At 39.5% G+C, this 24,372-nt stretch overlaps 1 protein-coding gene across 1 annotated transcript; it reads left to right on the forward strand.

Annotated features, from left to right (window-relative positions):
• Positions 1-5,689: 5,689 nt before the first annotated feature.
• On the forward strand, positions 5,690-8,924 carry LOC139149228 (uncharacterized). Its single transcript, XM_070720834.1, has 3 exons — positions 5,690-6,548; positions 6,686-7,462; positions 7,717-8,924. The coding sequence occupies exons 1-3, from the start codon at positions 5,690-5,692 to the stop codon at positions 8,922-8,924; spliced, it is 2,844 nt and encodes a 947-aa protein (XP_070576935.1).
• The last annotated feature ends 15,448 nt before the right edge of the window (positions 8,925-24,372 follow it).

Genomic DNA, 24,372 nt, shown 5'->3' on the forward strand with positions numbered 1-24,372 from the left:
GTCAGAACAGAAATATGTCGACAAGCAAGGGAGCACAGTTAGTGCCCATAGGAATTCCTATACACTGTTGGAAAATGTGTCCTCCAAATTCAACAAATATGTTCTCAATGAGGAAATCAAGCATACTGATAATGTCTTCCTCGGTATAAAACACTTTAGCGTTAGTAATATTTTTAACAAAATATGTAGAATTATAACCTAACGCCGGTCGTGTTGACAAATGTTGGCAAAAATTCAAACTTTACACTTACAGCCACAACCTCACGATCGGTCGTTGAGAAAAATTACCAGGAAAAAAGTCAAAGCCTGAAAGCCATAACCTCAAGACTGATCATTGAGAAAATGTCGGGCTAAATTCAACAGTTTACAGCCACGACCTCACGACCGATCGTTCAGAAAAAATTACCGGGAAAAAAGTCAGACTCAAAGCTTGAAAGCCGTAACCTCATGACCGATTGTTGCAGTACCAGCACCTTAACAAACAAAAAACTGAATACAAAGTTGATGATCTTATCAATCTAGTTCTCGGAAACTGAAGCTGGGGCTGTCTGTCTTTTGGGGAAAATACTATAACTTACGCTTCACATGGACGCGGAAGGGAAAAACACACTAACATTTTAAAACGAGAACAGGCAAGAATGTGTAAGCAAATTCGTAAGCCTGGTAATACCGGGGGTAATACAAGGAAGTCTAAATTTTGTTCCTTGCCATTCAAGATGTTTTGTTGATACGATGTGCACATAGAGGAGGTTCTTTTGGAATACAGTAGGTGAGAACTTCATTGGTATGGATAGTCGCTGATGTATTATCGGGGAAGCCGGGCAAACGAGTCGGTCACAGCATGGATGTAAAAAATAGACTATTTTTACATCAATGGTCACAGTCGATGACGGTGTGCTAAGTTTACGATAGACGCTATAGATGTACGGTGACGATGAATCCATGGTGGCATCGAATAATACGGATAGTGTACAATACTGGCATTCATGATGACATCAATCTATATTGAGTTGCCTGCAGCGGTGTTCGTTCGGTTTATGCTGTCCGAAACTAGCTTAAATGAGAAAATAATTCTCCTTTTCTGTGGCTGAAGAAGCTACCACCTCGATTGATCAAGGTTTTTGTAGATTCATGTGCCAGATGCGAGAGGCAAGAAACGTGATACCTCACCCTTCATCTCTTTCTGTGCAGATTTTTCAGAAGTTTTGTTTATGTTCTCAAACTCATCGTTATCAACGTTTTTGTGACAAAAAGGATAAAAATTGAATCCTTGTTTTGATTTTGTAGGATTGATTAAAACCAGTCTTGTAGCGTGCTCATATAGAATGTACGAACTTTTACATTATATAACATCAAACGCATCATGGGAAATATGTTTACTTCTGGACTGGAAATAAACAGGTTTGAGGTCAAAAGGTTCTACTTCCGACTTCCGCTCTTACGGACGACATCGGACCATGACCGACTCAAAAATGTAGGTTGGTTTTCTGGCTCAAGATGACCATTTTAGACGGCGTACTTTGGCATGTAACAGTTCATCAGTATGGCGATGCTTTTGATAGTCGTTAAATTTCGAATGACTTCTATATCTGCTCAGATTTGCGTTTTTTTGTGACACTGTGACTGAGATCTTCAACCCTTTTCTTATTTAACTACGTGTGGGACAGCTGTGGTGTTGACTTAATAAGCTAATCCGCTGATACGCTCAGTCATTAACAAGTTGGCAATGTTTGCGCAGCAATTAGAGTGGTATGTGCACTGGTTGAAGAGGAGATAGGGAATTGTAGGTATTGAAAACACAGTCAGACAGTTTGGAGTCGAAAGCATTATTTGAAATATCACAGTCAAAATTAATAAAATCAAATAAGGTAAACCGTTGCACAAAAAAATCCTCCTCCCCACCCCTGGGACTTTCATCTGCCCCCTGTGGTACCATGCAAGTTAATGCAGTCTTCCCCTAATGCAAATTTCACATTTGTTGAGCATTGTTTGTCTGTAAGTGGAATTGGTGGAGGTCTTAGTCACACCAAGTTCGTCTTTAAGACATTAAAAATAATACTTCTTACAGACAAATACAATGTTATTGGCAGCGTTATCAGCAGGGACGACAACATATTTGTCATGGATATCATTCAAACACTTAACAGTATCAGGATCTTTAAATACTGAATAGTGTCTTATGCAAGCATGTGATTTTAGTTGACCAATACGGCCACGAATTATTTTCCTCACAGATTTGACCCAGTCTGACAGTGTGTCTAGCTTTAAATCCTCCATTTTAGCCCATTTCCTGCATATTCTTCAACAGAGTCCATAATGATCTAAAACTATGGTTCTATATGCAGCGAGGATTATTGCCTAATTTTAGTGCAGTACATGTACAAGTAAAACTTTCAGTCGATTTTTGTCTTTTTCCGTGTCCTGGATTCCTATTTTATTTGGCGTTTGGTCACAGATACCCATATGTATTTCTGCTGAAAAGTTGCCAAACAGCACATGAGCACTTGGTTTCAATAAAGGGTTTATTACAGGATGTCGTTAAAATGGCGAAAGGCATACGGCGGCTGACAACTTTGTAAATAAAGTGTCTAATATTTACTAGTGCCGAGTACGTCGATCTGTTATTCCAATCAATGGAGTTTGTGCGCTGCTCAATACGAAACAGACTCGATATCTGAAACTAATGCAAATTTGAACGACTGTGCGTGTAGCGAAAGCCTGAGAATGTTGGATGAAAGTTGAGTTTGAAGTTACTGTGATAAATCAGCTCCAGTCCGAGTTTTTAATTTGTTTTGACTATTTCTAGGTGTTGTACAGGCTTTGTTAACAGGCTGGATACTGTGTGTGTGAATATCGTTTTGGAAATAGAACAAGGAACTGTAGTTAACATTAAAATTGAAACCGTAATTAATCAGCTCATGGTATTTTAAATAGTTTGTCAGCAAGAAAGGAACTCATAGAGATAATAACGTGGCATTATTTGTGTTTGAAGGTATGATCCCCCGAGCCGCAGATTATTTCCTTCTGTTTCGTACACTAAATAACCTGATATGAACTGAATGTGCTCACATTACAACAGGTTTATTACATAATAGTACGTTTCACAGAACATTCAGATATCTGTCAGATCATTATATGTAGCAGGTTTCATCAACTTTCGCACAGTACTCTCGGAGTTTAATAACCAATTATAAAACTTCATTTAATATGCAAATGAGCTGTTTATTAACTTGACACTGCTCAATGCTTCATGGGACAATTAGATATCTAGCAGATCAACATCTGTAGCACATTTTATCAAATTTAATGCTGTAATTACGGAGTTATATAACTATAAAAATTATTCATTAAATATGAAAATGAACCCAGGATTAACTTGAAACTGACTAGTGTTGCACACGACAATTACACATTTATAGGATCAATCTGTAGCTGGTTTCACCAAATTTGGTTCGAAAATTTCAGAGGTATGTCACTAAGAGCAAAGTCATTAAATATGCAAATGGCCCTTAATTAACTTTACACTGCTAAATGCTTCACAACACAGTCAGAAATCTGTCGAATGAGTATCTGCAGCAGATCTCATCAAATTTGGTGCAGTCTCTTGAGAATTATATGACTAAAGTTGTGACTATTTACAAAACTTCACTTCATATGCAAATGAGTACTCATTAACTTGACACTGCAAAATGCCTCATACGACAAATACATACTTATCAGATCAATATCTGTAGCTTGTTTAACCTAATTTGGTGCCATAATTTCAGAGTAATATTACTAATTTTCAATGTTCATTAAATTTTGAATGAATCCTTAAAAAACTTAACACTACTAAATGCTTCTTTAAACAGTCAGATGTATTTCGGATCATTATCTGCAGCAGATTTCATCAAATTAGTTGCAGTTCTATCTGAATTTAATGACTAATTACAAACTTCATTTATATGCAAATGAGCTATTTTTTTACTTCACACTGCTCAATACATTTCAGTACAATAAGATAACTCGGAGATCAATATTTGTGGCAGATATCATCAAATTTGTTGTAGGAATTTCGGAGTTATATCACTTATTACAAAGGTTTCAATGTGCAAATTAGCAGATCATTGACATGACACTAACGGTATCATTATTATGTTCTGTGATTGTCATCAGTGAAGAGTTTCATCACATTTTGTGCAGTATTTCTTGATATATGTCGACACTGTCATTACTGTCTCAATAAGAAGCCATTGTATGAAAGAATGATGGTTTCATAACTTCATTAATATGCAAGCCACACCAACCGAAATCTAATCATCTCTTGCAGTTTGCATACAGTACCTGTCTACCAAATCTGACTTGAACCCATTCTGGCGCTTTTGAGTTATCGTGTAAACAGACAGTCAGACAGAGAGACAGACAGACACGCGCACACACACAGCGGACACACGGACAGACAGAGAGACATAGCTACAACATTAGCTCAAGTGTATGAAGTTTATGAATCGTTGTTCGTCAAATGACTTAATGCTTGTGTCTTCTATGTCGCTTTCTCGAAGATTATACGGTTACCGCATTGAGGCCTACAACTCGTTTGGAACCGCTACGCCACTATGTGTTATTGCATTGTTATATCGCCCTCTCGCGATGGGCACTTTGTTGGACTAGTTGTTCTGCGCATGCTCTCCTCTCTCTCTCTCTCCGCATCGCCATGTTGTAGTTGTATTAGTCTTGTACCAGTCGTAATAAAGTTCGACGTTTATCTCCGACATCCTGTGTCTGGTTGTGGTCTTGACCTGATGGTTAAACAGGGATTGTCTCCTCATTGGCGTGGTGGCAGCGATTTACGGACCTATACGCCATTTACGAAATAACGAAGCTTTTCGAACAGACCTTTCCCATACCAGCAGCCGTCCAGACTTCACGTATAGGTGGACAACCAGTCAGTAACTATAATATTACTGGGTATCACGGACGCTCGGACACTCTCAAGCTACACTCAACATGGCGAACCTTCACCGCGCACCTAAGCAATGGTGCTTAAGTAAGTCAGAAACCATTACTTCCTTTGAGAGCTGGCGCCAAAATCTCAGCTACACGTTGCACATAGACCCTAACTTTGAACTGTTCTTGAGTGAGGGCGCCACATGGAAAGCCAAAACCAAGTCTTCCCCTCTTAGAGGATTTATTGACGATGGCGAAGACACCCCCGCTGCCAAACGCCGTACAGCACAACAAAAGGTCAACGCTCTTGAACTCATGCTAGGTCAGATCGCTAACTATTGCCCAATCATTTCCCGTAACACTATAGTTAGAAAGTCAACATCAGTGGACCATATCTGGCAAACCATACGTCTCCACTATGGTTTCAGTCCACTGGAGCACACCTTCTGGACTTTTGTGACATTCATCTTGAACCTGACGAGCGCCCAGAGGACCTTTTCCAACGCTTGACAGCATTTGTCGAAGACAACCTGCTTCGTAAGGACTGTGGCATTACTCATAACGGCGAGAAAATTGTCGACGATGAGGAGCTGTCTCCTTCCCTTGAGAACTATATTGTATTGACATGGTTGCAGTTGGTCCATAAGGACCTGCCACGGCTTGTAAAACAACGATACGGAACAGAGCTCCGCACACGCACACTAGCGTCAATAAAACCCGAAATATCTCAAGCCCTCACTCCCTTCTGGATGAAATCCGTTCCATGGAGGATGCTGCTGTGATGCGCACCACGTCCTCACGACACCAAGATGCCAACCACAATAGACGTGCCAAACAAAGGACACGCTCCAGAGACCAGCGATCGTCCCGCTCCTGTCCTCTATGTAAACAAGCAGGCCGTCCTGATGTCCACTTTCTTAGCGAGTGCAGCTTCTTACCAGCCAAAGACCGTAAATATATGGCCAAGGCGAGGCAGATTGTCAATATCATAGATGACGATACTGAGTTTGACTGTCAACCCGATGCCTTTGACGAAGTGGACAATGACATCGCCCCATCTGGCGACACCCCAACTGCCATGAGGGTCCAGGTTCGTCAGTCTCCTTATCTTGATGTATTCTATGGCCATCAGACAGCCCGACTAACCATTGATAGTGGTGCTACAGGTAATATGATATGCCTGGCTGCTGCCAGACGACTGGGTGTACCAACCAAAGCAAGTTCCCAGTCTGCCCACCAAGCTGACGGTTCATCACCCCTAAATGTCACTGCAGAGACAAAGTTTCTTCTAACCTGCGATGGTGTCAAATTTACGTTCGAAGGTCTTGTTGTCGAAAACCTTGATGTGGACATTTTAGCAGGTACGCCGTTTATGGAAGCTAACGACATCAGCATTCGTCCTGCAAGACGACAAGTTACTCTTGGTGATGGTTCGACCTACACGTATGGCTCAAACCCTCAGACTACACTCAACACCATTCGTCGTGCCTGTGTCTTACGAGCTCCTACCCAACCCACTACTATCTGGCCAGGAGACTTTATTGAAATGGACATTACTGGTGATTTTCACCGACCTGATGAAACCTTTGCTCTTGAGCCTCATAGAAGCCCACAGACTCGTGGTACACAAGAAGTATGGCCATTGCCAGACGTATATCAAAGTCTGTCCGGGAAAATTCGCATACCGAATTTGTCCAGTACTCCTCAGTCACTTAAGCGCAGTGAGCACTTTTGCACTATCCGCCGGTGTTCATCCCAGCCACAGATGACTGTAGTGTGACCAGTCCACCTACCCAACCAAGGAACACACGCACAGATGTTACCCACTCTACCTCCATCAGACTAGACCCGGATAACCAACTCTCGCACAGCCAGCTAGCTGAGTTTCGCAAGATACACCAGGACTTTGATGACGTTTTCAACCCTTGTATCAAAGGTTATAACGGCGCATCCGGTCCATTTCAGGCGGTCGTCAACATGGGTCCAGTCCAGCCGCCGCAACGCAAGGGCCGTCTTCCTCAATACTCTCGCAACAAGCTTATCGAGTTGCAACAAAAATTCGATGAGCTAGAGCAAATGGGTGTTTTTGCTCGCCCGGAGGATATCCAGGTTAATGTTGAATATATCAACCCGTCGTTCCTCGTCAAGAAACCCAGTGGTGGTTCGAGACTTGTCACTGCCTTTGCTGATGTAGGGCGCTATAGTAAGCCACAACCATCGTTACTACCTAGTGTGGACAGTACACTGAACCAGATAGCACAATGGGAGTATATCATTGCCACCGACCTCACCAAGGCATTCTACCAGATCCCCCTTTCCCGCGAATCTCTTAAGTATTGTGGTGTAGCCACCCCATTTCGCGGTGTTCGAGTGTATACACGGTCTGCCATGGGGATGCCAGGCTCCGAAACAGCCCTGGAAGAGCTAATGTGCCGAGTTTTAGGTGACCTTCTTGCCGATTGCATCGTAGCCAAGATAGCAGATGACCTCTACTGTGGCGCTAATTCCGTTGAAGAGCTTTTAGTCAACTGGAAGCGTGTGTACTACAGGCCTTACACCTGAACAACCTATGTCTTTCAGCTACCAAGACCACCATATGTCCCGCTACTGCAACAATACTCGGTTGGATTTGGCACAAAGGCACTCTCTCAGCGAGCCGGCATAGCATCGCAACTCTGTCGTCTTGCCAACCTCCGAAGTCAGTCCGCGGTCTTCGCTCATTTATTGGTGCCTATAAAGTGTTAGCAAGGGTTATACCAGGTTGTGCCTCACTCCTCACCCCACTTGAAGACGCAACTGCCGGCCTCCAGTCAGCTGACAACATTTTGTGGACTGATACCCTCTATGACGCCTTCCATGTAGCGCAATCAGCGTTGTCAACCAATCGGGCAATAACACTTCCCAGACCGTCTGACCAACTATGGATTGTTACTGACGCAGCCGTCAAAAGCCATGGTATTGGTTCTACTCTGTATATTTCCCGTCACAACAAACTACACCTTGCAGGTTTCTTCAGCGCCAAATTACGAGGACGCCAGGCAACATGGCTTCCATGTGAAGTCGAAGCCCTCTGTATCGCTGTCTCTGTGACGCACTTCAGCCCATACATTATCCAGTCTCACCACAAGCCTTGTGTCCTCACAGACAGCAAGCCCTGCGTGCAAGCCTATGAGAAGTTATGCCGTGGAGAGTTTTCTGCCAGTCCGCGAGTGACTACATTCTTATCGGCTGCGAGCAGATACCAAGCGTCGGTTCGCCATCTCTCAGGCACTGAGAATATTCCTTCGGACTTTGCCAGCCGCAACGCACAACCATGCTCCACTCCGTCCTGTCAGGTTTGCTCCTTTGTTGAACGCATTGAGGACAGCACTGTCAGATCCCTGTCAATCCAGGATATTGTCTCAGGCAATGCTCGACTTCCTTTCACAAATACGGAAGCATGGCACGACTTACAGTCAGAATGCTCCGCTCTACGCAGAACGCATGCACACTTGACCCAAGGAACTCGTCCATCCAAAAAGATGACTGACATCAAAGATATCAAGCGCTATTTAAACACTGTGACCATTGCAAAAGATGGATTACTAGTTGTTAAACGCTCTGACCCATTTGTACCTTCCCGTGAATGCATCGTAATCCCGCGCCAGGTTCTGGATGGTTTCCTGACAGCGATGCACATCAGATTAAGCCACCCATCTTGTCATCAGATGAAACAGATCATACGTCGCTACTTCTATGCCCTTGACTTAGATAGGTCCATTCAGCAGGTATGCTCATCATGTCACCAGTGCGCCTCCCTGCGCAAGGTTCCACGATCACTTGCCGAACAGTCTACCACGGATCCACCTGAGGTTGTTGGTATTTCCTTCGCTGCTGATGTTATCAAAAGAGAATGCCAACTTGTCCTCGTTCTTCGTGAATGCGTCACCTCTTTCACCACAGCTTGCCTTGTGGAGGATGAACGCCATACTTCACTCCGTGATGCTCTTGTGTATTGAGATGCGACCACTAGATGTCCCCCACCGCCATCCGCACCGACCCTGCCCCAGGATTCACTGCTCTCCGTAATGATGCTCTACTCAAGCAGCACAGACTTTCAGTTGAGATAGGCCGCATCAAGAATCGTAATAAAAACCCAGTTGTTGACAGAGCGATCCAAGAAGTGGAAGATGAACTTCTCCGTCAAGATCCACTGTGCGCGACTATCACGCCACTATCACTCGCAATAGCTGTTGCTCATGTTAATTCCCGCATCCGGTCCAGGGGCCTCTCCGCCCGTGAAATGTGGTTGCAAAGAGACCAGTTCACCAGCGCCCAGCTACCAATAAACGATCACAATCTATTATCGCACAGCATGCTCAGCGCCTGGCTAACCACTGTGCTAGTGAACAGTCCAAAGCTCCAAGAGGTAAGACTGTAACTCCTCCCCCTCTACAAGTTGGTGATCTTGTTTACTTACATGCAGACCGCAATAAGTCATCAGCCCGTGACCGCTACTTAATTACCAGTGTCGACGGCCAATGGTGTAATGTCCGAAAGTTCCGAGGTGACCAGCTTCGTCGGACATCGTACCGTGTTAAAGAATGTGAGTGTTATAAAGTACCACAGGCTACAGGCCCTCCTCCTCACCTTAGACGTGACACTACGGAAGATTTGTCGTCGGACGAGGAAATCCCACCACGTCCAGCCCAGAATCCTCCTGAGCCTCCCTGCATTCCACAAGTTCTCTCTTCGCAGGGTAGACCTCCAGACCTACATGAAACTTGCCAACCTCAGCCTGTCGGAGACCCACCTCTTTCCTCACCGGAGCCAACCTGTGTCGACAGTGTTCCACGGCCACATCCAGTTGACAGTCCCAGTGCTAACGCTCCCAGTGATGCCGAGGACAGTAGACGATCTTCCCGTGAGCGCAAGCTCCCAAGACACTTAAGTGACTACATTCTGAACTTTTAGACAGTTTGAGGCAATAGTCTTTGCGTGCCCCTCTTGTGTTCTGAGACAGTTGACCGATGTTGTTAGTAGTTTAGTTCTTTGTTCTTTTCCAGGCTTGCGGACTTCTTATTTAAAGGAAAAAGTGGTCACGCCACTATGTGTTATTGCATTGTTATATCGCCCTCTCGCGATGGGCACTTTGTTGGACTAGTTGTTCTGCGCATGCTCTCCTCTCTCTCTCTCTCCGCATCGCCATGTTGTAGTTGTATTAGTCTTGTACCAGTCGTAATAAAGTTCGACGTTTATCTCCGACATCCTGTGTCTGGTTGTGGTCTTGACCTGATGGTTAAACAGGGATTGTCTCCTCATTGGCGCTACGTTATTGGGTTATAAAAACGATCAACCGTGTCCCCATTCGATTCTGAATTGGAAATAGCTAAGTGTTTGAGGACTGGAAATTTTGTTAGATATACCTTCTATTGTCCATGTCTAGATTTATCAGGTCACTTTTTAGTAAAAAGACAGACAGGTCGATATGATATAATAGCAATGACCCCCACTGCAGTCACTGAACACTCGATGTTGGTAGAATACGCCAAATATATCACGAGCGGCGGAGATTACTGCCTAATTTAGGGCAGTACATGTACAAGTAAAATTTTCAGTCGATTTACGTCTGTTTCCCGTGGCCCGGATTCCTATTTTATTTGGAGTTTGGTCACAGATACCCAGATGTATTTCTCCTGAAACGGTGCCAAACAGCACATGAGCACTTGGTTTCAATAAAAGTTTTATTACAGGATGTCGTTAAAATGGTGAAAGGCATACGGCGGCTGACAACTTTGTAAATAAAGTGTCTAATATTTACTGGTGCCGAGTACGCCGATCTGTTATTCCAATCAATGGAGTTGTGCGCTGCTTAATAAGAAACAGACTCGATATCTGTGACTGAAATGCTAATTTTAACAACAGTAAGGTTTCGCGAAAGACTAAGGAAGTCTAGTAAAAGTTTAGTGTAAATTTACAGCAATAAATCAGTTCCAGTCCGTCTTAAATTTGTTTCGACAATATCTAGACGTTGTACAGGTTGAGTTGACAGGCTGAATACTTTGTATGTGAATATCTTTTTGGAAATAGAATCAGAAACTGTAGTTAGCATGAAAAATAAAAACCGTTATTGATCATTCAATGTTACAGCTCATGGCCATAGATATACTTTGTCCGCAAGAAACAAACTCATACAGATAATAACTTAAACACTTATTTTGTCTTAAAAGTATGTTTCTCGATCCCCGACAGATTAAATGTGGAGGCATTCCTATCATGTTCATGAGTACGTACACAAATATGTTTGCAGTATCATCAATATAAAGTTTTACTGAAGTTCTGCTGCCGAAATGAGCCATTGTGTAGCCTGAACATAAACAAAGCATAGTCACAGCAACCGGCAAAGCGTAGTGGCAAGGAAGAGTATATCTGGTTGGTAGATTGTAGTAAAATTTACAGTAACAGAAAGAGTCTGAAACTAGGGCAATGTTCTAGCAGATTAATTGTTTGGGAATAATTCAACCGAAAATAATGTTGTATCGTTGACTCTTTTGAAGAAACATTGAACATAACTCTGAGGTCATGCTATAGGAAATTAACCATCGGCATATTCTTGTTTTACGCCGGATTCCGTTGAAGAGCAGAACCAGATAGGGATCATTGCAGAGGCTTTGCTCTCATGCAATGACCACTAGGCGGCGCCTGACTAAAATTTCTAACAGGTGGGATGCAATCTACATCAACAGTTTTACACCATACAATTTTTCTCTCCCGATTTCAGGGTTCGATGTTTTATTCGGCATGAATTTAGCTTGAACCTTTGAATTGCCTATTTATATACTATTAAGATTAATATCGAGTAGTAGTCAAACCTAAAGGGAAGGAACTTTATATCACAATTTATCAAAGGACTGGCTCAAAATGGTGAAGTAGGCCAACGAGTGAAATCCGTTTGTTTATCAGCAGAAAAATCGGTTTAGTGTGAATTCAAGTACCAACACAAAGCATCTTGAGACACGTGTTAATAAGAATCTCGCTTTTCGCAAAACTCGTGTAATCTGAAATGTTCTTAAACTTAGAAAAGTATGCACAGAAAAAGAAATTAATAAATCAACTAATTATTTCGACACGGCAGCAGATGCTACTCTTTTACTTACCATGAGGTCATCAAAAATCCAAGACACAGTTTTCTAAACACCTTACTCTGCTAGCGATTGCAGTAAACGGCTCAACAATGGAATCACCCTCTCGTACTTACAGTTTTTTAAGTGAAAAACCCTCAAAAACAACACTTTGAGCAGAACAAGCACATGCACACAGGTTTTGAAATATTCTCACATTTTTCGTTATCTTCAATTGTCAAGCAACCAGAAGATATACTACATGTCGGGTTAAAGAGTCATTTCAATGATGAAAAATCATGTTAAAGATAAGTGTCTGCGAAGGTTGGTCTCCCCCTTAATGACTAATTACAAAAAATGTCATTGATATGCAAATCAGCTGTCTATTAACTTGACACTGCTCAATGCTTCATGGGACAATTAGATATCTATCAGATCAACATGTGTAGCTCGTTTCATCAAATTTAATGCTGTAATTACGGAGTAATGTCAACTACTAACAATGTTCATTAAATATGCAAATGAACGCTTAATTAACTTGAAACTGCACAGTTGGTGCTGGAATTCGAAGTTACATCACTTATTACAAAAGTTTATAAATATGCAAATGAGCAGATAATAGACATGACACTAACAGTATCATTATAGTTTTCTGTGATTGTCATCAGTGAAACGTTTCATGAAATTTTGTGCAGTATTTCTTGATATATATCGACAATGTAATTACTGTCTCCATAGGAAATCTTTACATGAAAAAAGGATGTTTCATAACTTTATTAATATGCAAACAACACTTACAAAATCTAATCAGCTCTTGCAATGGGCATACAGTACCAGTCTACCAAATCTGATCTGATTCCGTTCAAGGCGTTTTTGAGTTATCGTGTAAATATGAACAGTCTTCACATGTCTTTGGTGTGCATGGATCAACATTATTTTTGCATTTCTTTCCTGCGATTTGTGTTTTAATTTACCCGGTTTCCTTTCATTTAATGAGTAAAGTTGTTGAACTTACGTTGAGGTGTAACTTTCTGGTTTATCGCCAGCCGCAATTGTCGGTACGTACCACGTTCACATTCGGCCTTACGACTCGATTGGAGCCGAGACGTTACTTGGCAATTAAAAACGATCAACTGTGTCCCCATTCGATTCTTAGTTGGAAATAGCTAAATCTTTGAGGACAAGAAATTTCGTTGGATATGCCTTCTATTGTTCCATGTCTAGATTTATCAGGTCACCTTTTAGTAACAAGAGACACAAGTTGATATGATAGCAATGACCCCCACCGCAGTCGGGTATACACTAGATTTTGGTACAATACGCCAAATAAATCACGAGCGGCCTGGATTATTGCCTAATTTAGTGCAGTACATGTACACGTAAAACTTTCAGTCGATTTTTGTCTGTTTTCAGTGGCCCGGAGTCCTATTTCAATTGGAGTTTGGTCACAGATACCAAGTTATATTTCTGCGGAAACGGTGCCAAACACAACATGAGCACTTGGTTTCAATAAAGGGTTTATTCAGGATGTCGTTAACATTGCGAAAGGCATGCGTTGGTTAACAACTTTGTAAATAAAATTGTTAATATTTACTGGTGCCAAGTACGTTTATCTTTATTTCCAGGCAGTTGTGTTTGTCCGCTGCTCAAAGAGAAACAAAACTGGATATCTGAAACTAATGCTTATTTTAACGACAGTATGTGTCACGAAAAACGGAGAAAGTTGGGTGAAAGTTTAGTGTGAATTTACTGTAATAAATCAGTTCCAGTCTGAGTCTTAAATTAGTTTCGACTATTTCTAGGTGTTATACAGGCTGAGTTGACAGGCTGAATACTTTGTATGTGAATATCTTTTTGGAAATAGAATCAGAAACTGTAGTTAACATGAAAAATAGAAACCGTTATTGATCATTCAATGTTACAGCTCATGGCCCTTGAAATAGTTTGTCGGCAAGAAACAAACTCATACAGATAATAACCTAACACTTATTTTGTCTTGAAAGTATGTTTTCAGATCCATGGGGCTCTATGCGCACGTACAGCCATTCATTTCCTAGTGTTTCTTACACTAAATAAAATATGCATTAAAACATCCTCGTCTAGACTATTTATGTCTTTGTTTGTTCTGTCAAATTACTGATATCGATTTTGAATGTATAAAATGAGCCGCATAATAATCGAAACAGAGCAAATATGTCTAAAGCAAGACATCCAGAGCTGAGACAGATTAAATGAGGAGGCATTTCTATCATGTTCATGAGTACGTACACAAATATGTTTGCAGTATCATCAATATAAAGTTTTACTGAAGTTCTGCTGCCGAAATGAGCCATTGTGTAGCCTGAACATAAACAAAGCATAGTCACAGCAACCGGCAAAGCGTAGTGGCAAGGAAGAGTATATCTGGTTGGTAGATTGTAGTAAAATTTACAGTAACAGAAAGAGTCTGAAACTAGGGCAATGTTCTAGCAGATTAATTGTTTGGGAATAATTCAAAAGAAATTGTTGTATCATTGACTCCTTTGAAGAAACATTGAACATACCTCTGAGGTCATACTATTCCAAACTAACCATCGGCATGTTCTTGCTTTATGCCGGATTCCGTTGAAGAGCAGAACCAGATAGGGGTCATTGCTGAGACGTTGCTCTCATGCAATGACCACTAGGCGGCGCTGACTAAAATTTCAAACAGGTGGGATGCAAACTACATCAACAGTTTCACACCATATAATTTTTCCCTCACGATTTCAGGATTCATATGTCATGTAGATTATCACAATGTTTTATTCGGCATCAATATAGCTTGAACCTTTAAATTGCCTATTTATAGATTATTTAGATTAATATCGAGTAGTAGTCAAACCTAAAGGGAAGAAACTTCACATCAAAATTTATCAAAGGACTGGCTCAAAATGGTGAAGTAGGCCAACGAGTGAAATCCTTTTTGTTTATCAGGAGAAAAATAGGTTTAGCGTACATTCAAGTGCTAATACAAAGCATCATGAGACACATGTTATTATGAATCTCGCTTTTCGCAAAGCTTGTGTAATCTGAAATGTTCTTAAACTTAGAAAAGTATGCACAGAAAAAGAAATTGAAGAAATTAACTAATTATTTCGAGACGGCAGCAGATGCTACTCTTTTAGTTACCGTGGGGTCATGTGTCATGATATGAATGTTTGTGTTTGAAATTTGCTGTTTCTTGCTATATTGGGCGTTGTAAAGTTAAGTGTCTTGTGAAGTAAATGCATTCATCATATAGAAAAACGCAAATAGAGCCGTATCCCTGGACCCTGACATAAGCTTGAAATTGGTATCGTGTATATACTTTATGTAAAGTAGTATAACAACTTCATATAACAGAACGGATAAATGACCCAACAATACAAAAGGAATTGAACTGACAATGAAATAATCATTACAAAGTCATTTTTCTGGATGCACAGAGAACATTTTTCTGTGGATTTACGGATCTGTGGTATTTATTCACAAATTGTCGCATGTACTGGATTGACAGAATTGAAGAATAATACGAACTGCACCGTGCTTCTTATATACAGGTTGCTAGATTATATTCAGTCCTGCTTAGAAGGATGCCTATGCATTCCACACTTACATTTTGCTTTTCAAAGGATTCATTCACACTGAAATGTATCAATCTCATAACATCTAGTGAGGAAAATGACTTTTCTTGAATACTACTGTCACTGTGATCATTTAAAGGCAGCCTTAGATCTGTCAACGTCATCATCACCACTTTTCACACGATATTTGTCCTGCTGTAAACAAACTTAGCCCTCTCCTCCTCGTTCGGGCAGGGTACGAGCTGTATAGTTCCTTTCATAATACATACACAAAGTAGTACAATGATAATAATTCTTACAATATTGAAATGTAACAATTTCAGCTCTCTTTTGTAAAATATCAGAAAACGTTTACAGATTTTGTAAAAAGTAGTGACTCTTCCCGATCAATGCATTGTATAAAATGACACTATTCCATCATATTTAAAACCAGTGGCTCCTAATAAAAAATGCATCTAAACACAAATGTTAAATTGCTAGAAATGTATGCCTTAACCTGACGGTTATCTAATCAAAACGATTTTCAACCATGTGATTTATTTTGTTACTATCATGACAATTATTTCTACCAACAGAGGTGGTTTTCTCAGTGTTTTTGTTAAACCAAAATAAATATTGTTCTGTCTGTGGCAGGGTTTTAGAATGCCATTTCATGTAATCATGAATTCCAGTGCTTTCACAGCTGAACTGTAGGGTTTTAGCTGGTGTGTCACAGCGCCCTCTGGAGGTTTGTTCGGATCTATTCTTTATAGAGATCGAAAGTATAGCTGATGTTGGTCATAACTCGCTGTGTATGTCAATCTTAATATATTTCTACCATTACGTTTGCTTACCATGCAAGTTTAACTATTCTATATGGACGATTAAATTTAAACAGAATTGTCCTAAGAATAGACAGATATGTGAAGTGTGATGCATAGTACTCCCTTAACGCTTCACTGTTGTGAGATTTGGACGCAAAAGACATAATATTAAAATTTATTCTAGAAGTATATGAAGAGATCGTTGATTATGAGGTTAAAGAGTACTGTGCAGTAAAAAGAGAATTTCATCAATCACTTGATGAAGAAATGAAAGGAGCATAATGTTGCTTTTCTCTGCAAAAAGTAGTATGATGGTTTACTTAATGACTGACTAAAATAAGGGTCATTCCCATATATTAAAATTATGATTTCCTACAAAGATATTGATGTCTTCGTTTATTATAACTTGCCAGGAATATTCCGCTTCTTTGTACATCTCTGATCTGTGTTCAACAAATCCCACAGAGTGTGCAGGCATTATAGATGTATCTGACTTCTTTACAGAAAGTAGCGATACCGTACTCATGTCTGTAATTGTCTACTAAAGGATACACAAGAATGAAAAGACAGGTAATGTTTTTCACTTCGATTTTACTTTAATCCTGCAAGAAAGCAGTTTTACCGTGGTTGAAATTATTAGTATCTCTGACAAAACTATATTTACTGACTAAATTTTCTGACCTACGGATTTTACACTGCGGCGTTGTTTTTTACCAAAACCATTACTCAAAATAAACTTTGCAGATTTACCAAATCATTACAACAAACGTACGTTTGAAATCTTCAAATTTTGCAGATATTCGTTCGGTTGCAGTTGTTTCAAGATGTCTGCGTCAAATCAAATACACAGGAAATATATAGAAGTTGTCCTGCTTATTGAAATATGAATTAGCGTAAGTTAGTACGACTTGAGATAGATTATGACTGGAGGAAGGGCACCAAAACAGACTACTTGATGGTATATTGTTCTCCAATAACCGATATTGCAGTAATGTAACTGCCGCAAGTGACCCAGGGGATGAACAAATTAGAAGAGCAAGGGCAGACATGGTTATCGTGCCTTGGAATATTTATAATTATGAAGACGCCGAGTGCTTACTCGGTAGAATACAAGATATACTGTAAATGTTCTCAAAGATAACTGTGAGAACACATTGTAATACTGGTCTACCATTCACGTTACAGTTGTCCGAACTTTTACTCGTAAATAAGAGAAGCACATAACATTCAATAAGTGAACTAAAAGGTTCATAGGAAGGCTTCCATCGTTTATTCTAGCCTTATTAGATTTAACTTTTCAGTAGATTATTAACGCCGAAAAGATACCATGGCGATACCTACTTATCATCAATGTAATGTTGTTGACATGGGTGTTAACCGTCTTCAAAACTCTTTCTACTAGTAAACAACGCGATAAAAACATAAGGATTGAACGTTCTGGCAATAGGAGGGCGCTTTTCCCATTGCACTTTCTTTAACTCAAATAGAGATGCACGATAACTAGCCTTCTCTTAAAGCTACACTTGTCGTATGAACAGGAAAAAATATAAACTGACAGCACAGTTGCATGGCGCAGCTTTTAAAGAAAAAACTTGTTTTCGTTTTAAAAAAATGAAAGAGCTTGTTATTGAATACCACATTTAATATCTCTGACTTATATTTACTTTTCTACACTCTTCTTCATCTCGGAGCAAAACTTTCACGGGAAACTTCAGGGTATGTAATTTGAGCAATAAAGAGAGATTTGTTGTGTTAACCGATGACATCTTAACTTATCACTCACCACTGAGATAACTTACATGGGAAAGCTGCCTGTACAGTTTACCCGATCTGTGTTAGTGGTGCATACTGGAGGTGAAAATCACAGTGCCAAGTTTTTGCCGTGTGGGTGTTTTCTTTGGGGACAAAACAATACAATGCATTTGACAAGACTGCAATCAAAATATGATCAGTAGGTGTGTAATATTTGTGTAATGACATATGTGTATCGGGCCGGAAAAAGTTCACCAGTCTCGAGTGGCGTTACTACATTAAAGGCTTGCCTCTAGAGCCTTAGCCCCAAAACTACTTATTATACTATAATTGTCTGATTGTCAACACGCTTCAGAAATTTTATGTTAAAACGTGTTATAGAATAGCAAAAGAGAAAAAGGGAGTCACATACATATTTCATGCTAAATACGTGAACTTTATTTGAAATCAAATAGAAATCTTGATTTGCCTCCATCCAGCCGCTGTTGTTGAAACCACCCTGTAATCGAATATTTACGTTAGTTCTTTATTTTGTCTTAAAATAAGAGTGTTCTTACTTCCTCGTTACCCTGTGAAATGATAAACAAACAGACTGGTAATATCAAGATATAGACAGCACGCGGCCGGTTGTTTAGTCTGTTTCTTGACATTCTAGGTGTTAGATTCTAAAGAATTCATTTTCGAAGGAAAATGATAGAAATTAGCAGTAACTTTAATAACTGAGCAGTAACTTTTTTATATATTGACTAAGACTAGATATACACAAACAATCTTATATCTGATCGAATGAATAGTTTTCTAAAAGATTTTCTCCATTCTAGCGGAAAATAAATTGGAGTGGCAAATATCATGAGGAAACCTGGATTAGATTCAATTTCGGCAGTAATTGCGACGTATATCTTAATACATTCCTGGTTTTTTCAAATAATAAGGGTCATTTCATTAGAGTTCTAGTTTCGTTGCTTCGTTTTCACCTACACGTACTCGTTCTGTCTTTCTGATAAATCATGATATATGAATATCAATTAAACTACAACATCATTGATGCTGCAATAACTGCACTGGCAAAGATATTTAAAATCAAGTGGCAATGATGGAAGGAGTTTGGTATTTTTAAATCGTTAATCGTCTAATGACTGTTCATTGATTAAAAAAGATTAAACAACCACCATATCTGCCTCATAATAAAACTACATTTACTATGTTACTATGAGTCACCACGGCTTTCATTCGGTGTCATGCAATCACAGGGAAAATGCGAAAAATGCGAATGAAGCCGTGCAATGAAATTCGATGTACATCTTTTCATTTTTGTCTCGGTGACTACACAATATTCCTACCTTATTGCATAACACATCTTTCAATCTTTTCAGTTTACTTTTAATCTTAAAAGGCAGTACTCTTGGGATAAAAAATCAAGGGAAATTCAAATCCCGAACCCACCATGTGTATTTGATGTGACGACAGTAATAATGCACATGTCTGTTATAGCGTATCACCGACCAGTGCAAGCGCGCCCTCTTGTGGTGCAGTAGTAGATAAAGACTCATAGAAGTTGTAAAAGCTCCTCTTGTAAAAATTGAAATGTGAATCATTCATCCAAAATTGAACAAAACATCCTCTCATTGACAGCAGAATTTACCTTATGAATAGTTGCGTTTTACGTTACGGTTCAGTGTTAGCAAAACGTTGAGTTGTAATTTGTAATCTTCATGACTTATTCCATTGGCCTAACTTTGATTGCACATTCTTCTTAAAAGATTTATTTTGCAGGGGGCATTAATATGTTATCATATCAACAGCCAATTATATGTCTGCAAGAAATCGACTCTTTTCTATAATACAGTGGACACATGCTAAATTACATACTGTCAGGGAGGAACGTGAAAGTGTTTACCAAACGTATATTTGGATATTCCGGTATATAACATTAAGCCTTAAAGTAGTGTGATCGTCAGCATCGATATCCTCTCTAAAATTCATCAGTCTACCTTGAAAATGGTGGAGTTATCAAACGAAGTAATTGCCGATGTTAGGTACTGGAAACAAAACTAAATTTTGTAAATTACCTTCTCAGAGATGGCAAAAATTCTAGGTAAGGAGTAATAATCCACTGTAGAATTTGACTGGTACATGGAGAAAGTGATTGAGAAGTTAAGGACTTTGAGGGGACCAGTATTCAACTTTCCGACTTTTCCTACGCATATATTGATAATGTTGACTTGTTAGCTACCAACAACGATGGATTTTTTCTTTGCGATTATCAATCCTTTAGTTTGTTCTTTCAAATAAATTATGAAGAAGAATTGTGAACAAGAAACCTGTTCAATGTTGAATATCAATAAGGTCATCTTTTTTCTATCGTTTAATTCCTGTTTAATATGCACGCTCGACTTTTTATAAAAGATTGTTTTTGCCAATCTTTTCGATTTAAAAGATCTTTTGAAGTCATCAGATTTAATAAGCAGAAGTTTGAAAATGTTATCTCACTTATTGACGATAAACCCAAAATTTTAAAATCCCTGGATTTTAATTGGGCATCAAGGTTTCTCTGTATACAGAGTATCATTACTCAGCAAACTGCTAAATTGTGCAGGTTTACTGTGGCAATGATATTTCCGCAAAAAGAGGTCCAAACAATATAAAAATTGCTACACTAATGCAAAATTAAATTGTCTGCAAAATAAAACCAAAATATTACAAATTTAGTCATATTGAAAGGCAAAATATGGACTTAAATTTTCATTAATTTTTCATATATCTGATAAAACTCTTGTTAATCAACATGTACATCAGATTTCTTAACATACTGAGGTTTATTTTGTAATGCATATAATTATTGGTAATTTGAAAACGTTTCATGAAGTTAGAACCTTTGGTTGACACAAATTTGCAAAACACATATAGATTAATATTCGTGTCATTCAATATTCATGATAAACTACTGTTTGGCCTTTTGTACCCTTTCTGAACGACAATTGCATATTTAGATGAAAAATACTAAAGTGCATTTTGAAGTTGCAACTTTGACCCAATAGCAGCCTTGGTTTAACTCATTACTGCTTTTACATGCGCAAACACCTAAAAATATCTGCTCCAACAGTGATCGATTTGCCTACTTGCTTGTTTTGTTGCCTCAAGATCAACTATACTTTGCGATTTATTTTTCCTTCGTCTCTTTCACTTTCAAATGTAGTCCTAACTACGGTGATCAAGACTTGCATCCTGGCAAAATCCCACGCCTGCGCACTGGCTCGGCGTTTGTTTGAATAAACTGCGCATATTATACACTCTTAAAGTGATTTATTGTTCGGCAGGTACCTGGCAGCTTTGGTACCTGCTGCAACTAGAGTTCTATTTACTTACCACCTTCTCAGTGACGCAGTTGTTTTTTCTGTTAGCTGTCAAATGGTGACAAATTTTCACTCCGTATTTATAAGGTGGAGGACAAAATGCCGCGACTAAATCCACTACGAAAGCTGTATGTCAACTTCAATTCAAAGTTAAATCTTACAGAGGTGAAAACGTTGAAAAACTTACTTGTACGGGACCAGCTTCAGAAGAACGAAGTTGAAGCATTGAATAATGCCATAGATATCTTCACCAAGCTAAAGGAAGAGGGCCTCCGTCCATATTTATAAGGTGAAGGACAAAATGCCGAGACTGAATCCGCTGCGAAAGCTGTATGTCAGCTTGAATTCAAAGTTAAACCTGGCAGACGTAAAAACGTTGAAAGACTTGCTTGTACCAAATCAGCTTCAGAAGAACGAAGTTGACCAATTGGTTAATGCCACGGATATTTTCAACAACCTAGAGGAAAAGGGTCTAATATCACTTGGTGATCTTGAACTTCTGAAGGAACTCTTTTCAGCAATCCAACGTCCTCCTCTTGTAGAGGAGGTGGACAACTTTTTGAGAGATAATCGACCGAGCCGTCCAGAGTCACAATCCACAGACGCCACCTCGAGTGTTCAACCAACAGGTAGGTGTAATGTCAGACAACTGGTAGATTAACTTAAGTTACAGTATGATACTAACATTATACCGAATATGATGTCCGCCATTTTGTATTTACATGGAGTATTATCCATTTAAAATCATGAAATGTACAGATTATTATTTAAAGGGAAGAATATATATCAAATGTCTGCATTATTTCTGCCTTTTGGAAGATCAACGTCGATAGTAACGCTTGTCCGGTTAAGCATCGGTCCAGAATCTCCATTTTTCTAAATTGTGGCTTTTCCATCAAGTACATAGTCATAGGATTTGATTTCGGTATTTCATTCACCAATAGTTTTACTGCCCTATGGCCGTCTCCACAACGGTTCGTTGCAACCGATTAGCATTTAACCTATCCTTGGAAAGCATGATCACTGTTCGGGGGAGAATGCTGAAGGATTTCGGGGGATTCGAAAATTTTGGGGGTAGTAGAGGGGTGACTTGAAAGTTTTGCTCTGCCTGTAAGGGGACCTGAATTTTTTTTGGTTCCCCTTTTTTACATTTCCAAGATTTCATGGGTAATTCAATGAAAATTTTATAACACTGTGGGGTTCAACACGCTTTAGGAAGTAGGGCATGAATGCAGTCGAATAAACTAAAAAAATTCATTCTCAAAATTATCAAAGTTAATACAGCTACTTCCCTGCTACTGCCTAAGGGCAAGGTCAGTGCATACCAGCAGTGACTGAGATAGTTCTGACTAAGAAGTACTGAACTGAAGAAGAGTTCGGGTTATGTGACGCCCGGTGAGAGTGAAACATACTTGTACACAAGATAGGCCAGACAGCAACACATGGAAGACCAGGAGACTTGAACGTTATCAGGGAGTTTTGAATTCTGGCATATGAGAATAATCAAATATTAAAGAAAAAATATGGGGGGTCACCATGCTTGATTTTCTAAATTTTCTCATTCTTATCGTGATATAGCACAAAGGTAAAACTTTGTACAGTAAAGACTGCAATTGAAATTAAAAAATGTGTGACTAAATTGAATTATTTTAATTTCACAAAAGTTACCATTATTACACCAAAAATTCAGAGATTTAAAAGTTGATTTGATGGAATATTTCTACCTATTTGATGGAATATTTTTACCTTCCAGTACTGTCAATTTTGTAAAACTTATAGGTAGCATCTTATGTAGCCAGGGATTCACACTCTGCATACTCTCTCGTGATTGTCATTTTGTATACTCTTCACCAGGTGCCATTGGCCTGGCCAGATTTAGTTGGATTAACTCAAGTCGGCTTTAACTGATAAATTGAAACAGTGCACGGATGTGCTTAAAAATGAATCAATATAAGAATTTGCCTTAGGAATATTGCTCTACACATTGCTAATAACAGGTTGTGTTCAATATTTACGAGCAGAACTGCACAATACATGTTTATTTTTCTGTGCATGCATCTCTAATAAATGTGCGGCAATATGATAGATGGGGGATCTTGAAAATGTTTTATCATATAGACGGGGGGGGGGGTTGAAATTTTTTGAGAGTATTATGGGGAGATCTGAGAAAAAAAACGGTTTCAACGGTTTGTGAACGCAGCCTAAAGGGCAACACATTTTATATGTTGTTCAAACTTTGAGACGTGTCACTGAAAAGAGGTCAAAGATTCAGTTTTACAAGTTATAGCAATCATTTTTATCAAGACCAAAGTATCCAAAAAATTGCGTTTTGATTCCTGTTAGGGTCGCAATGGTAATGTCCAAAGTGAGGATATGTAGGCACAGAGAAATTATATGTCCGCCTATGTTTACCTAGACCAAGGTTGCGTCATGTAGCCAAACCGTATGCATATGAAGGCACAGACAAATATTATATTTCCGTCTTTGAGGAAGTAACAACTCAACTTGTTGCTTATTATTTTATCGACATCACTCCGGAAACATTCGATCGTTATCGTTATCTTTCACACATTGAGCGCATGTAATTGTGGACTAGGACACGGTCCCCCTATCACATGGAGGGACCATGAGTAGGGCTACGTTTGTTAACTACTGTTGCGCTCGTAGTTAGGGGAATTACGAGTTGAGAGGTACCAGCCTGGATCGTAATGCTTTCAGTAACTGAAGCCGACACACCAAGATGTAGATTGTAACACAACCTGTACTTTATTGCAAGATGGCGACCGTAACGTTCACTGTCAACGGTCTGATCTCAAGTCTCCGTCTCTCTCTAGTCTAAGCTCTCTACAAAGTT

The sequence above is a fragment of the Ptychodera flava genome, chromosome 2, assembly GCF_041260155.1.
Source record: "Ptychodera flava strain L36383 chromosome 2, AS_Pfla_20210202, whole genome shotgun sequence".
NCBI classification, from domain to species: Eukaryota; Metazoa; Hemichordata; class Enteropneusta; family Ptychoderidae; genus Ptychodera; species Ptychodera flava.

Bases quoted from the DNA above. Each gene is read 5' to 3' on its own strand.
- LOC139149228 (XM_070720834.1), top strand. From the start codon at position 5,690: ATGGAGGATGCTGCTGTGATGCGCACCACGTCCTCACGACACCAAGAT. The intron at 6,549-6,685 runs GTACACAAGAAG...TGTTCATCCCAG, and splicing joins TAGAAGCCCACAGACTCGTG to CCACAGATGACTGTAGTGTG. The intron at 7,463-7,716 runs GTGTGTACTACA...CCCCACTTGAAG, and splicing joins GCTTTTAGTCAACTGGAAGC to ACGCAACTGCCGGCCTCCAG.